Below are 17,940 nucleotides of genomic sequence, written 5' to 3' on the forward strand. Positions count from 1 at the left end.
TTGCCCCCTCCTCCCCCCTTTACTTCACCGGTTAACCCTAACCTCATCAAGGACTAGTTCCGTCGCCTACTTCTGTCGGGGGTTTGGGCGGCGGATCTTCGCAAACTCCTCATAAAACCCATCGCGGTACTTAAGTTTACGAGGAAGATAACCAATGGAGAGAGGGAGAGAGGTTAGTGCGAATTGTTGATGCGGCACTTGATGGCAAAATTTCATTTGTGGGGGTCTTGTTACACATTTCCAACGCGCAAACGACCGATGAAATCTACGAATTAGTGCGGGCCGATTCGCCGCGGATTCGGTGGCGCAATGACCACCGAAAAGAACCCCCGTCACCGTCGTGAACACTCTCCACGACGTGGGAAGAACAGTGGGAAGAGACCGAAGTGAACTACATAAAAACTAAAAAACCAAAAAAAAAAACAAAAAAATTACAAAATACAACTAACCAAGACGGGGAGAAATATTGAATAGAGAGAGGGCCTCCCTCCGCCAACCCCCGCCCAACCCGTCCTCCATTAGGGTCAGATCGTGTGCTTCTTCTCATCGTGCGCCGCCGGTTATCATTGGGGAGGCTCTTCTTTTAATTTTTATTAGCGAATTTTTTTACGGCCTAAATACCAATTAAAGGTTACTGCAGCGCGACGACGACGACGACGACGACCGATGGCGACTTTCAAATTGGTCCAGTTCTCCCTCTCTCCCCTATAGGCCTTATGGCCTAGGTCTGGCAACCCCCCTCCCCCAACCAACCATAGATAGTCATTGAATTACAAAATAGGTATTTTGGGAAGCAGAATCGCACAAATTGGCAAACTTTTAACGGGGGACCTAGCTCCACCCCCTCCCCCCCCCCCGCCGACTATGGGGTGGAAAATAATAGAAACAGATTGATTTGATGTGTTGCTTTCTTAGTTGGGTTTAATAATTTACAAACAAGCGCGCGCGAGCACACGAAAAAAGTTGGAAGATGAAGAAAAACAGAACCTAGCCGCGGAGGAAAGGAGGAGGATGATCAATTCTCGATGGTGGACCGTTTGAAAGACGAGATAATTGGGGAAAAATTGCTAGCCTCACTTCCGACACTCTCGAGGTATCGATGATAAAGGAGTCGTCGTTCGACTGGTAAACAATCACTTCCAAACCTCTCCAAAGCGTTCGGATCACATTCCTTCTGCTTCGGTACATCGTTCGTTTGTCTCCGAGAAACACTCTGAATTCATAGCGAACGCTTTAGATGATTAAAAATACATGAAGTTATCGATGGAGCTTAGCTACGTTACGTTACGTGGATTGGGGATAAATGTATAAACTCGAACTCGGCAGAGTGCGTTCATTTTTCAAACCCCGACGGATTGGGAAAGGAGGGACGGGTTGTTATAAACCCCGAGAAAACGAAGAGGAAACCCGGTGCGCCGGTGAACGTTCCTCTCGATTGTTCCTCCATTGGCAGCGTGCAATAATGTGCCGTATCTTTCCCCGCTTTCCCAACAGAAACAGCACCGACACCGGAATCATGGACCAGCAATACTGTCTGCGCTGGAACAATCATCAGTCTAATTTAACAACCGTTCTCACCACGCTGCTGCAAGATGAGAAACTGTGCGACGTTACGCTGGCGTGCGACAAGGGAATCGTCAAAGTAAACATCATCAACCCTTTAGCTGGTCCGACAGTCCGGACCCACACCGGACCGTTTATACTAACCGTTTCGTTTTTCTTCGCCTTTTCCCGGGTTCCCCCCCACCACAACCAACGCGCGCCAGGCACATCAAGCCATCCTCTCTGCCTGCAGTCCGTACTTCGAGCAGATATTCGTCGAAAACAAGCATCCGCATCCGATCATCTACCTGCGGGATGTGGAGGTGAACGAGATGCGCGCCCTGCTCGACTTCATGTACCAGGGCGAGGTCAACGTGGGGCAGCACAATTTACAGAACTTCCTCAAGACTGCCGAAAGTCTCAAGGTAAGGCTATAGTAGGAGGAGGAGGAGAAGGAGCAATGGCGGGGTCGTGGGTCGCCGTACAACTGAGTGACCCGGCTTGTTTTTCTCCACCAGGTGCGAGGACTGACAGAGAGCGGCGCGGATCGGTACTCGGCCGACGCGGACAAGATTCGCTCGGAGCGCATCCGGGATTCGCGGGATGATCGCGAATCGCTCAACCTGCCGAACGCGTCCAACAACAACAACAACAACAACAACAACAACAACAACACTATTAGTAGTAATAACAACTCGCTGCACCATGGGCCGCTGCGCGACAAGGAGCTGGCCGACCACGACCAGCTCGAACGCATCCAGCACCAGCACCTACAGCAGCAACACCAACAGCAGCATCAATCGCAGCCGCCCACGCAGCAACAGCAGCAGCAGCAGCAGCATCAACACCCGCACCAGCAGCAACACCAGCCGCAGCAAGCACAACAGCAGCAGCAGCAGCAGCAGCAGCAGCAGCAGCAGCTACAACAACAATCGCACCAATCGCACCACCAGCAGCACCCGGCGCAGGTGCCATCGGTCCAGCAGCCGTCCAGGAGTGCGAGCATTGATCTGATGCAGTCCTCGCTCGTGGACGAGCGCGACTACCTAGCGGCGGAGGACCGCGAAATTAGCACCGTAGAGAATAAGAAGAAACGTAAAATGTCCACCACCTGTGATAACTCTTCGCCCTCGACACCTTCCCTCATGAACGAAAGGCAAGGATACGAATCACAGGTGAGGAGAGAACCGCCCCGGGAACCGTTACGCTCTGCGGTGTATCCTGCAACCTAAACCGGACACCACCCGTTGTTGTTCTGTTCTGCCTCTTCTTTCAGGCATCATCTCACAGCAGCTTCAAGCAGAGTCCCAAGCCGGACGACGACTTCAAAGTGAGTTCGCCGGCCCCGGTACATCCTTTGACCGGACATCCGCTGGCTGGCATCAAGCAGGAGCTACCGGAGCTGCCAGTGCGTCACTCGCTGTCCTCTGATTTGCTGCAGGTAGGTCTGGCACACCGACACCATTCCATTCCACTTCTCTGTTTCTTGTTGTCGCTCTCTATCTCTCTTTCTCTCTCTCCCTCTCGCTCTCTACTTGATGGTTACTGGTACAAGTGACCCTGCTCGTTTTGAGCCGGCCCTTTGATATCATGTATCTCCTTATCTTCTCATTGCCACTCAATATACCCCCGAACCCCGAGTGTGCATCTCCGGGTATGGGTTCTAACGGAGATTAATTAACGTAGAGCTAAGGGCGGTGACCTGCCAAGCCATATACTGCAAGTCTCGCGAGTTTACAGGTGTCATTTTCCACTTGCGCTAGGCATCCAAACTCCCAAACTTCCGAACCAACGACCTATTTGACATACATCTGCATCCATCCAACAAACTGCCGGGAGTTGCAATCACTTTTTGCGTGGGCCAACACATACCGTTGCGAGATCGATTGTCAGGCATTCGCCACAGTCGGTGGACATCCGGTACTCGATAGGCGTTGCTTTTGTAGGGCTTCTCAGTGTGCCATTCGCTCTGTCGCCTTTGTGGCTCGTTCATTGAGCGATACAAGGGTGAGATTGACCTCGCAAATAACCGAATGTAATTTGGAGCTTAATCATCTATCCCGCAGACCAAGAGTTCTCAAAGAAGATGGTGAGGATCAATAATTTTGGGAAGTTTTTTTTTTATAAACGATAACGACAACGACATAGATTAGAGTATTTTGGAACTCAAGCATATCTCTTATCTAAACTGTTTGCTCCGAGAAGAACGGCAGTGGAGTATATGGGTGGTAAAGCTGTACGTCACCTATATGCGATGTGTACCGTCCTAAACTACGATGTTATTATAGATCATGTTTATTTTTTATTTGACACTAACAAAGCATGGATTCTTGCAATGGTTCTCGCAGAATCGATGTTCAGCACCATTCGCTTTCCTCCTTCCACCTTATATCCTACGAGATAGAACCGGATTATCCGATAAACCTCGTTTTTTCTATCCGGTAAAGCAACAAACCAACGAACCAACCAACCAACCAACCAACCACAAAAGAAAAACCTACCAACCAACCGACCAACCTACCAAGCACCCTCATCCGGCACCCTCTGGAACCTTGGGCATTACAGCCCGAGGCATAACCACCCTGCCGCTTTCTCTCTCCTTGCCTCCTCAGAGATCCCCAAAACCCTAGCCACAACCTTCCTCTTCCTAAAAAGCAAACCATAACAGCAACAACCCTCGCGCCCTCCGTAAACAACAATCTTGCCAATCAAGAGACATGCACTGACTCCTCCTTCCCTTCCTATTGTTTGACAGAAAAATGTTTGGGGAGACGAATCGAAAGCACCGTCTGCATCGATCATGTCAGCTTCACCGTCATCATCGGCTTCACCGGCGACGTCGGCAGCGGCGGCAACGTCGGTGGCGGCAGCGGCAACGTCCTCCAACGTCGTGCCGCTGCTCCGCACCACTAGCTCCACCTCCCCCTACTCCTCCTACTCCTCCCCCTCCTGTCGCTCTTCTTCCCAGTCCTACCTGCCCGGATTTCCCGGTCTGTCCCTGGCGTCATCCTCCTCCTCCTCCTCCTACTCCGCCTCCTCCTCCTCCTCCATCTCTTGCACGACGCCCTCTAGCCTCGCCTCGACCTATGGAGACGGTGGCGGTGGTGGGCTTGGCGGCGCTGGTGCTGGTAGTGCTGATGATGGTGGCGGTGGTGGTGGGGGTGGTGGTGTCGGTAGTAGTGGTGGTGGTGGTGGTGGTGGTGGTGATAGTGGTGTTGGTGGTGGTGGTCAGGTCGTTGGTGGTTCTGCCGGGACAGCCGGAACCGGAGCGCTGAGTCTACGGTTTGCCGGGTTGGCGCCGACCACCGGCAAAGGGCCGCCCACGAGCGCCGCCGCACGCCAGTTGCCGAGGCATCAGCAGCAGCAGCAGCAGCAGTTGAAGCGGTCCCTTGCCACGGCTATGCACCTCGACCTGGAGCCGCCGCCGCCGCTGCTGACGGTGAAGCGGAACGCTCCGTCGCCCTGTTCGACCGGAGGAGGAGGAGGAGGAGGAGCTGGTGGTGCAGGAGACCGGGACACGGGTAGTGCAGCTGTCGCTGCTGCTGCTGCCAAGGCCGCCGCGGCGCTCGCTTCCATTGCCGATTGGTCCGGCGGCAAGTCGTCCTGCCTGCAACGCTATCTGATGGCGCACAAAGCTAGCCTGGTGGCCGGGTGCGGCAGTGGTGATGCCGATGGTGGTGGTGGTGATGCCCCGGGTAGTAGTGGTGGTACTACTGAAGGTGACACAGATGCGCAGACGGCCGCCGAAGATGCCATTTTAGAGGCGGCCATTGCTGCCTCGAACCGCACCGTCCTCAGTGGTGGAGGGCCCTCGTCCGTTGCTGCCGCTGCCGCCGCAGCCGCTACCCGCCTAGCCACGCTTCCAACCTCCTCCTTCCGCGCTGCTGCAGGTGCTGTAGTAGGTGGTGGGGGAAATGGTGTGTCCAAGTCGAGGAAGCAGTCCGGGACCTCACCCGGGTTGCTTCGACAACATCAAGCGGGTGGTGGTGGTGGCGGTGGCTCGGTGGCGACAGGAGGAGGGGGTACTGGTGGCGCAGGAGGAGCGATCGCGACGACCGCCTCACGCAAGGGTGGCCGGTTTCGCATGAACTGGCTCGAGCAGTTCGCGTGGCTCAAGTACGACGAGGAAAAGAACTACATGTTCTGCGCGTACTGCCGCCGCTGGAGCCACGACATACCGGACATTCGCACGTCGTTTGCCGAGGGGAACTCGAACTTCCGGCTGGAGATCGTGAACCATCACGACAAGTGCAAGGCGCACCGGCTCTGTACCGAGCGCGAGGCCACCGAAGCGCTCCGGCACGGCCTGACGGTAGTGCGCCCGAACAGCGACGAGAGTAGTGCATGTGATACGGCGGCGACAAGCCAAACCCCGCCGACCGACGGCGACACAACACACTGATGATCGCATAACCGCTCATATATATACCTCCACATACTACGTGCCAATTCCGTGCCACTCCGGCGAGATCCCGGACCCCTCCCCCCCGCAAAGGGGATAGATTGTACAAAACTAATGGAGAGTTAAAAGATACATCAACATCGGAGCGAAAAAGCCTGAATCGTGTACCAGTGCTGCGTACGCGTACTAAACCCATGTTCACTTCTCGCACCCTTGACTTCAATCGGGTTTGTCTTCCTTCTAACAAAACGGTCATCGGTTTTGTTCTGTGTGTGGAGATAACAAAAACCAAGCAAAAGGATTCATAAATATTAAGTTCAGCACAAAAGTGGCTGAATGGTCATTTTTAACCACATTCTACCTTTGGATCATCGTGTATTTACCTTTTCACGTAGATCTTTTAAGTTCGACAATAGGAACTGTACCATATACCTACCGACTAATGAACATTGTGGTTTTAACGAAGCAATTACATCGATCCAAAAGAGATATGCTAATGCTGAATACTGGCCTTCTTGGTATTTAGAAGGATTGTTGATTTGAAGTCAATGTTAAAAAGTGAAAAAAGGTTTATTTTCCCCACGTACACTGTAATGCAGAGGGAATCAAGAAGTAATAAGCGTGCCTTTTTTTTAATAACGTAAGAACTAGATTAAGACCGCCATGGAGAACTTAGGGACAGTAAGTACTCTGCTTCCTTGTGTTGTGCCTTCCTACTTGACGTGGTGATCTTGCTGAACCAGAGACAGCCTTTTGAACTATTGCTGAGATAGGGTCGTGATGATTCAGTGTCCATTGGGTAGATTATTTTTAAAACAACATTATTAGTCGAGAACGTCCAAAAGGGCGTCCGAACGGAGCGGGGAGAGAAATATAGCGATTAGAGGATAGAGCGGAACCAAACAAAACGCATCGAAATGCCTATCGTGTTTCTGTTGTTACCGTAGGAGCGTAGTTCACGAAGTGCACTCTCGTGTGGCCATATTTGCAAATGAGTAGTGTCCGCGTAAATAGCCCCTTGCCCGGGTATCGTACCCGCCTGACGAGTCACCCCTAGCGCGGGAGTAAAGCGGATGTGTGTGGCGGGTACGTTTTACTGATCCGGGCAAGAAGGAGGACGCGGCGAGTAATTATAATACACCTTCGCGAAGGATACAAATAAGCAACAAAATAAATGAATATTTTATCAAATACATGTAAGCAGTTTGTTCTGTATGACGGTTTTTTGGACGGATCGAACCCCCTGCGCGTTGTTGGCAACATGCGATTTCTTCTACAGCTAGAACACCATTCATTACAGTCCAAGTGATTCGTTTTAGTTTTTCAGTAAGATGTTAAATATTTGATTCTACTTCCAATCGATTGAAAGTCTGGAACCTGGCGTGGCGAGTAACAACATGCGTGTAATGTTCCGGCCAATGATTTTAATGCGCAACCTTCCCTCCTGCTCCCAACGTCAGCTAGAGGCTCGCCGGAAGCGTATATGGGCACGACAAGTCTATTAGATTAGGAAAAAATTAGATTGGCCTCGTTGGGCTTTAAAATCGAAGCCGAGGAGGCTTTCTCCTCCTCCTCCCATCCCGTCATAATCCCTTACCGGTACTACCCTGGTTTCCCAACCCCATAGCGCTGATTATCCCGTCCCGAGACCGAGATTGGATCTAGGTAAAGACGACTCGAGGAGAGCGGACGTAGGCACTGGGCACTGGGCACAGTCAATAAACGCCAATGACTGACCATTTCCGACGGAGGTTAACGTTGTAACGCATAGGATTTTCCCCGTCGAAGCGAAGCGATTTCCGGAGAGGGAAGGAGAAACCCTTGCCATACAGTGACTTCTGCCCCGAGATATAGGGTTCGGGATGGGAGGGATTCGAACCTGGGGGGCCCATCGAGAGACACCACCACCGGTTTGGCATTATAAATGCATAATTTAATCCCATATCGGACCAATCAAGGGGGGACGGTTTTAGCGAAGTCGACGGGAACAACACTGAGCCTCGTCGGCCTCGTTGCTGCACTGGAACTGCACTCTAGCAAAGCACATACCCGCGAGGTTAGGGTGTTTTGTAAACGTTCGGAACAACTGAGGTGTGGGAGTGGACTTGGCGGAAGGAAGCGGGTTGTCTGGCCTTATACCCCAACGTTGGATCGAGGTGTGTTGGATAGGGAAAGCTAGGCAGCATCATTAGGCTCGACCGACTTCAACCCGATGGTCGTTCCGGTTTGTCGCATATCCTTGCCAATGGCTAGTTTCGGTTACAGAAAAAGTACAATGTGGGATTGATACTACATCACGGAAGGACTGCAATATCTGTGCGCCTCAAGAAAACCTTTATCTTACAAACCCCAAAAATAGATATACCTTTATTTTGTCAGTGCGTTATGATGATGAGTTCAGCTTGGAACAAATAGATTGTGCAGGATGCGCCACGAACTGCCAAACGGTGTTAAAACACAACACTCTAGTCGACTCTCCACAAATCATGCACTCAATTCGCTGCACTCTCACATTCAACCATACAATCACATCCTTCTAGGTATCAGTACAATCTTTCGGGTTTTTGTTCTCTCTTTCGACGGTGTTTTTTTTTTAGCCTCTCAAGATGCCAATTTATCCTGACGAGATGTCTAGCTTGCTGACTTCCTCCGGCATGGGGCTCGAACCACACGTGAACCACATTCGCTACAAATCGAGACATGTAATTACACCACAGCCCTCTATACTTATTCTTTTTTCGCCCGTAGCGTGCAGCTGTTGTATATCCTAGGTTCACTTTTGTGCTCGAGTTGTTGTTTGGTTTGGTTTGTGTTTTAGTTCATCGCTATGTCCTCTACCATAGGGTTGACAGATTTAGTTTTTATTATTAAAATACGCATTCCCATTTCATTTACTCTTCCCTACACAGTTCGTGACTTTCCGTCCCAAAACAATCAGAAGGGGTTTGAATGAGTTTGTAAGGTTTTTTTTAGATTGTTTTAAAGTGTGACTTTTGCGATGTTTTATCTGCTAATTGCGCTGTCGATATTTGGTTGGGGAAAGTATCACTCGAAAGAGTGTAACGCCTTTGGTTCTAGTATCACCGTCTGCATTTGCCGGGTTGGTATATCTCCGAGCATATCAATTTGTTTACACCAAGCGCGCGTTTCACTACATGGAAATTCATTTAACACGGCATTACGACACGCCACATTTCTCAATTATTCACCATCGAACAGTGCTTATCGCGCATCGGTTTCGTATGCGGTCACTCTAAACCTCTGCTCTATTCTTCCGCACCTCCGGACGGGGTTCTGTTCATACCCACCAGCTCCCTAGGCTCCATCGCCCGGCTTGGCTTACCCTTTGGTGCAGCAGTTTTAGCATCCACTAGCATCTCCTACCACCGACGTGTGTCACTTTCGCTCATACTTCTTTCCCTCCCTTCTCCGCTCTCTTCCCAACAGCCGATACCAATCAACCTGAACACGGAGGAAATGAGCAACATTTTAAATCCCGGCAACATGGCATCGCTCAACGAAAGCGGTGATAGCGAGGCCCATCTGTCGCATCCCGATCATCCGGATAATATCGATGGTGAGCGAAAACAAAAAAACACTTAACTTTTCTACTCCTTTGTCTGTATCCCTTCTTAGACAACCCTCTATGTTTTTATTTTACCTCCTTTTTCAAATGACGGAATATACTTGATAACCCTCGATTATTAATCCTTCTTTAGTTTTGAGACCGTTCGTAGTAATCATTGTGATCATCACAGTTAGAATTTGTATCATTTTTGCTAAACCGCTTCGATGTTACTATAATCACTGTTTAAAACTTTCCGTTATGACCACTAAAAACTACTATTTATTTGAATTTCCTCACTTTCATCATACCGTTACTATCTAGCGCCGTACTCTTAGTGCTGTTACAGTCGTTTTGATTTTTTTTTATTAAATTACTAGAATTGCGTTCGTAAAACTCAAGTATTACACGTACTGTTTTCCTTTTTTTCTTTCCTTTAACTATTACTGTAACTACTTACATCTGCTACTTTTTTATCCCACTTTTTACTGTTCATAGCATTAATCCTTATTAACCTACATTTGCTGCTAGTACCTCGCTCTCGCTCTTTCTCTCTGTCTGTCTCTTTCTCTCGCTCCTCTCTCTTTCTCTCTCTTTCTCTCTCTCTCTCTCTGTTGAGGAATGACACCCACATGAATATACCCACACCCAGTGTTGCTGCCCGTAATTGTTGTAACATTTTATTTAAGATTTTTTTTTTATTATTTACAACCCCTCAACCCTACCCCCGCTAACCTAAGCCCAATACGAATTGGCCCCCAATCACCCTCCCCTCCCCTATCTCTCGCACTCCCTTTATCAATCCTCTTAAAAATTACTACTTTCCTCTTCTCACCGCTATAAATGCTTGTGCTGAACTGTAGTAGTTGATATATGGTGTACGTTTGTTTTCACACGTTTTGATTTGTTTCATTTACCCTTTCGCTGGTTCGTTTTAAGTTTTCGTTTTTGTTTTTCTTATCGATTTTTTCTTCTTTTTCTGTGCCACATGACACTTTCTTAGTATTTGATTGCGTTGAGCGAACAAGTTTGTTTTTTCAAACGAGATATTTGTTTTATACCTACTCCCGTATCCATTTTATTCAGCAGTTTGTTTCGATTTGTTCAGTTTGTTTTTGTTCACCTTTGTGTTTTTACTTAGTTTGCGTATAAGGCGCCCCCACCGTTGGAGTGCGCGTTGATCGAGAATCATATGTCAATTGTTCTGTTGTGATCAAGTATTTTAACTTCGTACGCTGGTAACTTCTTACCTGCTCTGGTGCCTGTTTTCTTAACCGGTGATGTGTTTGCAAAGTGTGCAAACTTGTTCTCCAAACAACTATGCTCGAAAACCTCGCATTTAAATGTGCCGACGCAGCATCGGTGTGTCTGCGCACAAATTATCGTTAGTATAGTTATATCTCTTATTGTTGGTTTTTTTTATTATTATCCTTTCCTAAAGAAGTTTTTTTCTTTTTCTGCTCCGAATCGTTTTCTTTCTTTCTCCCTTCATTTTCATCTTCATGATATTTCTCTTCTCTTCTACAACTTCTACTTCTTCTTCTTATCTTCTTTTCCTGCAAATCTTCGAACTTCTTCTTCTCTTCCTCTTGTTCTCTCTTTTATTTTCCGTTTGAGTTCAACGATCGTTTCAGTGGTCAAACTAATGTTGGCAAATTCATTTTGTGCAATCGATAAAACAAAAAAAACCAAATGTTCGTTTTCCAAAACAAGAATGTGTAACACTGAAAGGGGCTCGTATTTGTATGCACACGTACGAGTGTATTGCTATGCATTCATCTGTAAATGTTTGAACTTTTCCACGAGTAAGTATATTTTGGTATACATATTTATTCCCTACATATATGTATATGCGTACATATTTATTATATTATATATCTATATATATAAATATATATTCAAGCTGCATAAAAATGCAACATGTCGGGACAGTACCACTCACCATATACCACCACTCGTACATAGTGAACGAAAGGGTGGGTTTTCCTCGTTCTCTTTCTCTATTAAATATGATTTTTGCGAGGCGCTAGGAGAATTTGGGAAGAGTTTGGCTGTGGTTTTGGCTGTTGGCTCTAGGAAAGTCTCGTGACTAATGCATTACTTTTTCTCGCTTCTCAACCGAAATGAAATGAACGAACACCAACATGCTGTGTATGTATGACGGATTAGTGTCACGTACTCCGGGCGTAAACACGCCGGTACCAAACTCTACCTTTCAGCCACAAGGAAAATAACCAAACCATCATCTAAACCAAACCGATAGACATTACCTACTGTTTGTCATTTACACGATTTCACTCGCTACAGTGTATACCTTTCGCGTGTTCCATCCGGTTTAAAACATACCTTCTATGTATTTATGTACGTTATGTTCACCCCAGGAAAGGTGGGAGGGCTCGTTCGTATACAGCAGTTATGTGCCTCGTCCGAACACATATCTGCTCCGTGCGACGTGAGCTTTCAGGATAGCTGTCTTCGAAAGCTTCAAACTTCTAACTCAGAGCCACCACAATCGGAGCAGCTATGCGAAGGTGGAAATGGGAAGGAGGGGTTGGGGGGGGTGGGGAAGGTACCGTACCACAAAAGGGAGCTACTTTTGCTTGTTTTTGCTAACTGCTGCTCCGCTTCCACGCTCTGACAGGAAGCCAAACTGAAGTTTGGATGCAAGTTTGGTCCAGAATTTTTCTTTACCGTATTGCACCACCATTGGGCTATGGGGCTGGCAGACTGGAAGCTTTTAGAATTTTGGAAAACTACATTTTCTTCCTCTCTGCTTGAGTTTCATCTGGTTTTCCACTCTTACTTCAGCTGTTTGATTTCTTTATATCTTAACTCATTTCCACTCCTTTTTCTCTTTCTTCACCGCTTTCTTTCTAATACCTTCCATTTACTCTTCTTTCTTCTCTATATACGTATATGAATCTATTTATATTCCACTTTCATTCACACAAACTTCAATGTTAATGTGTATGTGTGCTCTTTTACCTGTACTCTCTCAGTCGCATTTTGATATTTAAAATTTTGAATCCCTTTCTTGCTGTGACTTTTTCGTAAGGATTGTTTAAAGCATTGTTGATATGTTGACAAAAAAAAAACACCAAATGCCTGTACAAAGTTGACATTCTTCGTATTTGCAGTAAAGTTTTGGTTGAACAAACGATATATTTGGGGTACGAAGGTTGTGAACTGTCGTGGAGTCAACAGGCCCTCCAACAGTGCTGCTGCAATGTTCGCAAGTTTGCATAGTGTGTTCGGTTTGCTCTGCGCAACTTGCTCCAAACATTAGCTTCTGTTTGCGCGTCAGCTCGCAACTACGTGCCTGCGTCGAGGGGCTGTTGCGTTCTATCCGGATGGTTCTGGAGTACTTACGAATTTGGTTCAAGAAGTTGCGGGAAACGATAATTCGGGATGGTGGATTGTGTCCTTCGTCAAACATTCGACGTTATAGACCTTTGGAAACTCTCAACAGTGAGGTTGATTTCTAAACCACTTTATGCAGACCAGAATGTCCTTCCCAAGCAGTGAACGATGATGTTGATGGTGATGTAGGTAGTTCCCATCATCACAAATTATTTATGCTGTGAAGGGAAGGGTTCCTGTTTCACTCAAACATTGTGCAAGGAATTGGGGCTGAAAGGAATTAACGGGTTGACTGGTAGTATACAATTTGGTTTTTTAAAAGAACACATATGTCAAAACGAATCAAACCTACGAATCAATAAACACCATTAATCGGGAGGGACACATTGAGAACTGATGCGAATGACATTAGACTCACAAACAAGAACGTAATACAAGCAAAGAAATGTACAACAGATTACGCATACAATACGGTAGCAAGCGTTGTTTAGGCTGTTTTGGGTGCGATATTTAGAAAAGAAATACCTTATCAGATATGAATCCAACATATTCAACAGTAAAATGTGGCAGGCATATGTAAGAAATTACGGGACGAAGATGTTGTTTAAAGAAAAAGAGATTTGTGGCAAAAGGGAATAAGCTACAAGAGAAGGAATACACAACGAAAAGGGAACCCCAGAAAAGAAGATACTAGCTTACCTTTCCGATGATTTGACACGCAGGCGAATAGTAGTCGACGGTGTTCGATGTTTCGCTCCTGTGATTTGGTTCGTTGAGGTTTTTCTTTTATCCTTTAAAGAGCTCCCCCTTTTTGTTGATACTACGCGAAAAAGGTTATGCTTGTTTTTTGTCTTGGAAAAGTTTCCACTGCTGTTTTGGTTAATCTTTGTGTTTTTCTTCGCCAACACCCTTTTTATTGTTTCTCTCAATGTCGTCTCTGTTTGAGTGTCGTTTATCGATTTCCTTTACTTCTGCTAACGGATGCTATTGGTAGCAAACCTTTAGTGTAAATGTTCCTCAGTTCTTTTATGTACGTTTGTAAAAGATATTAATACATTACTCAATCCGATGCATAGAATAGCTTTGAACCGAAATTTCGCCCAAAAGAACTGCAATGCAACATGGATACATAATTTATTTTAGTTTAAATCACATATGGACAGTCGGCAGTGATGCAAACCAAAGCGAATAGTGCTCATGAAAGCGTCAGCTCATTTTTATATAATTGGTTTATCAATGTTCGGTTAGTACGTTTAATTAGACCAAAACAACCGTGCCGTCTTTTCGATACAAATTTAAAAGCACACGCACAAAATGCAAAGCCCTCATTAGTTTTACTTTGATTGCTGAAAAACGTATGGCAGTTTAAGCTTGAAAGTTTAAAAATGTTATAAAAACTATTCCTACAAATATGAAAGCTAGTTCATAACTTAATCTCTAAATAAAATAGGTAAGTGAAGCAATGTTATGAGTGTTACAATAACATTCCGACGAGCCTGTACAAAACAGACATTGAAAAAGTGTGAACAACATCAGATAAACCGAAACATTTAACAAATACGATCGTTTGGTTGATGATTCTTGTTTCGTTGTGGTTGCTGAAATTCGTTTGATATCGTGCGATCATATTTATGGTACTGATTTCCGTGTATTGTTGCGTACACCTAACAATCTATTGAATTGTTCAGTCGGTTAGTTTAACTTGATGTTTTCTTCCAAATAAACCCTATCATATATGTTCATGATTGGTTCTAGACTTCGACATTCTTGCCCTATTCAACCCTTATTAGTTGCAGTTAGAATGGATGCTGGCCACCATTCTCATGCAAGCAGGATAACACTATCTTTATTGATCCACACGCAGAATGCGGTGCTTATCCACTTCGGGAAAACTAGCTGTAATTTAAAATTTAGTAAACAGTTGCCATCCAATGCCATGGACTTCCTATTGTGTGCCGCGATCGAATTCGAATTTGTCTTGAGTTGATTCAAAGCGTTTGTTTCGGTTTCGTTTTCGTTTAAGATTAAGTTGACGAAGTTATGTTCATATTTATCACACACCACCATTCCACCACCCTTCTTCCCCCTTCCTCCGTCCACCTTTCTCCCTCCATTAACATCATGCTAAACCAAAGCCATCTAGCTCTAGTGTAATCAGTTTCTACGTAAGCTATAGAACAGTTAATATACGATAGTTACTTAAGTATGAGCATACCCTAGCGAATTAGTTAGTTTATCTGTTCTCTTGTTTGATCATCGTGTTTTTTATTCGTTCATTATTTTGTTTTCCTTGTTCCGTTATCTAGGTTCGTTTTCCCCTTTCGTTTAGTGACTGAATTGAATTGCTCCTTTTCGTTTTGTTTCGTTCCGAATCGAACTGTACTTGTGACATGTGTTCTAGGTTAGAGCTAAATTTATGATTTTACTACGTTACTGAGTGTTAGCCGCATTTGCATTCTTAAATCATTAGAAGAACCAGCTGTCAAAATGAACCTAAAAAAAATTTATAAGAATTTTAGCTGATTGGTGCAATCATCAACTGTATACATACATATATATCTATATATACCATACGTACGAATATATAAATATATCATATCATGCGAACTTTTAGTCATGCAATGAAATATCTTTCCACTAATATCAAACGATATTTTTTTATTTCTTTATACAAGACGGTATCTCATATCCAGATTTCCTTCCCAGAATCCTTACATAGTTGATGTTTATGGCAAAACAGAGAAACGTATCCACATCTACAGCAATTAGAAACATAGTATTTAAAAACAAACCAAACGCGAATTTCATGATGTACAACGTATGGATCTGATAGTTTTAGTAGTACCAAATCAAACAATTGTGTCTGTGGCTGTGACTGCGTCTTCCGTGCGCGCGCTTGTGCATGTTTTCTGGCGGGTGTGCGTGCGTGCGTGCGTGTGCCCCCGCACTCGCGCGTTGTGAAACCGAGGGCAGATGCGGGGTTGGCGGCAGTTACAAGGATATCCCGCGCACACACTTCCTTCTGGCTGCCGGTTCCGGTCCCCCGCCCTGCCCTCTCGCGCTCTCTCTCTCTCTCTCTCTCTCCCTCTCTGTATTTCTCACTCACTCTCTCTCTCTCTCTGTTGCGGGCTGTGCCAGTGACAACCCGTGCGTGGGCGTGCGTGAGCCACAGAATGTGCGTGCGCTGTAGTTATGCGCGTTGTTCCTGGTACGCTCCCCCTCCCCCCCTCCAATCAATTCCGTCTCCGTCCCGTTTCAGTTCCGTTTCCGTTTTCGTAACAGTTATGGTTTTTAAGTTCCGTTTCCGTTCCATTTCCGTTCCGTTTCGTTTCGTTCCGTTCCGTTCCGTTCAGTTCCGTCCCGTTTGTTGTGTGTGCGTGTGTGTCTGTGTGTGTATGTGTGTATGTGTGTGTGTGTGCGTGTGTGCGTTGAACGAGACGGGAGGTGTATGGAGGCGTGGTGAGGCGCACTCGTGACGCCCTTTCTTGTGTGCCCTGTGTGCTTTACAGGTGACCGTATGTTACGTCTCGCGATGGCGTCACGTCACCACCACCAACGTGCCGGTTTGCATCATCACGATCTAGCGACAGGAGTGGTTGTGAATGCCGTTTTGGCAGCGGGAGGCTGCGTTAATGGGAGCCGTGCGGTTGTGGGTGGTGGAGCAGGAGCAGGCTTAGGAGCAGGAGGTAGTGATGGTGGAGAGTATGAAGGAGGAGGAGGAGGATGTGGAAAGAGTGGTGGCGGAAGTGCAAACGGTAGAGGTGTACGCGGATGCCTTGAGGAGGCAGGAGGAGGAGGAGGAGGAGGAGTTGGTGGTGGCTGTGGAGGCGTTGAGAGTATGGCCGGACTCGCGGTTGAGCGCACCCGCGGCGTAGTAGTCGGATCAGGTGGTTCCGGATCAGGACTAGGGCTAGCCAGTAGAACAGCAGGAGCAGGGGACAAGGGCCATCTGTCTGGGGAAGCTGATGGCGGCGGTCCTGGAGGGCATGCTCCTGGAGGAGGTGGATGCTCAGCAGTGGGCTGTGGAGGAGGAGGAGGGGCAGCAGCAGCAGGAGTGGTAGGAGGCGTAGCAGGACTAGGAGGGTGTGACGGCGCCCTGCTCCACGCAGGTCTCCCACTTCCGCTCGGAGGCAGCCTTGTGGAGTCGCTCGTCGAGCATCACAGACTGACGGCCAGCCTGAGCGTCAATGGGCAGCAACAACAGCAGCAGTACGGGCACCTCTCCCACCATCACCACCACCATCACAACCACCACCAGCAGCAGCAGCAGCAGCATCAGCAACAGCAGCAGCAGCAACATCATCACCCAAGCCATCTCCACGCGCAACATCACAACAACAACAACAACAACCACCACCACCAAGTTGCCAACAATGCCTTTAACACGGCCGATGCCTGCCGGGGTTCGGCGAACGGGGGTAATCACCACCACGGCACGGACGGCAGCAACCAACACCACCGCGGCGGCACCAATGGAAGCAGCAACAATGGCGGCAAAACGTCCGCCTCCTCCGCCACTCCGCCTACACCGAATACATCGTTGTCGTCCTCGTCGTCGTCGTCGTCGTCGTCGTCCTCGGCGTCGTCATCGTCGTCCTTGTTGTGCGGCAGCAGTGGTGGCGGCGGAGCTGGTGGCGTTGCCGGGGCTGGAGGTACCGGCGGCGGGGCCGGGTTTGGGATGTCCTCCGCCGGAGAGCCAGATATGGGCGGTCCGGCCGGCGGACTGGCCGGCTCTAACCTCTCCGTTCCCGGTGGTGGAGTCGGCGCCGCTGGCGGCAGCCTACGCCCGTCCAGTGCGAGCTCCTCGAGCACTACGCGCCGCGACCACAACATCGACTACTCCTCGCTGTTCATACAGCTGACCGGTACCTTCCCGACGCTGTACAGCTGCGTTAGCTGCCATAAGACCGTCTCGAACCGCTGGCATCACGCCAACATTCACCGGCCACAGAGCCACGAATGTCCGGTGTGCGGACAAAAGTTCACCCGGCGCGATAACATGAAGGCCCACTGCAAGGTGAAGCATCCCGAGCTGAGGGACCGATTCTACAACCACATCGTACACATGTGA

At 47.6% G+C, this 17,940-nt stretch overlaps 1 protein-coding gene across 1 annotated transcript; it reads left to right on the top strand.

Moving 5' to 3' along the window:
• Positions 1 to 1,501: 1,501 nt before the first annotated feature.
• Positions 1,502 to 17,940, top strand: LOC131290461 (integrator complex subunit 6). Its single transcript, XM_058319610.1, has 8 exons — positions 1,502 to 1,642; positions 1,767 to 1,967; positions 2,061 to 2,717; positions 2,819 to 2,983; positions 8,542 to 8,646; positions 9,392 to 9,521; positions 16,379 to 17,078; positions 17,316 to 17,940. Exons 1-8 carry the CDS (start codon positions 1,517 to 1,519, stop codon positions 17,938 to 17,940), a joined length of 2,709 nt encoding a protein of 902 aa, XP_058175593.1. The 5' UTR covers positions 1,502 to 1,516.

Source organism: Anopheles ziemanni, chromosome X (genome assembly GCF_943734765.1).
Source record: "Anopheles ziemanni chromosome X, idAnoZiCoDA_A2_x.2, whole genome shotgun sequence".
Lineage (NCBI taxonomy): Eukaryota > Metazoa > Arthropoda > Insecta > Diptera > Culicidae > Anopheles > Anopheles ziemanni.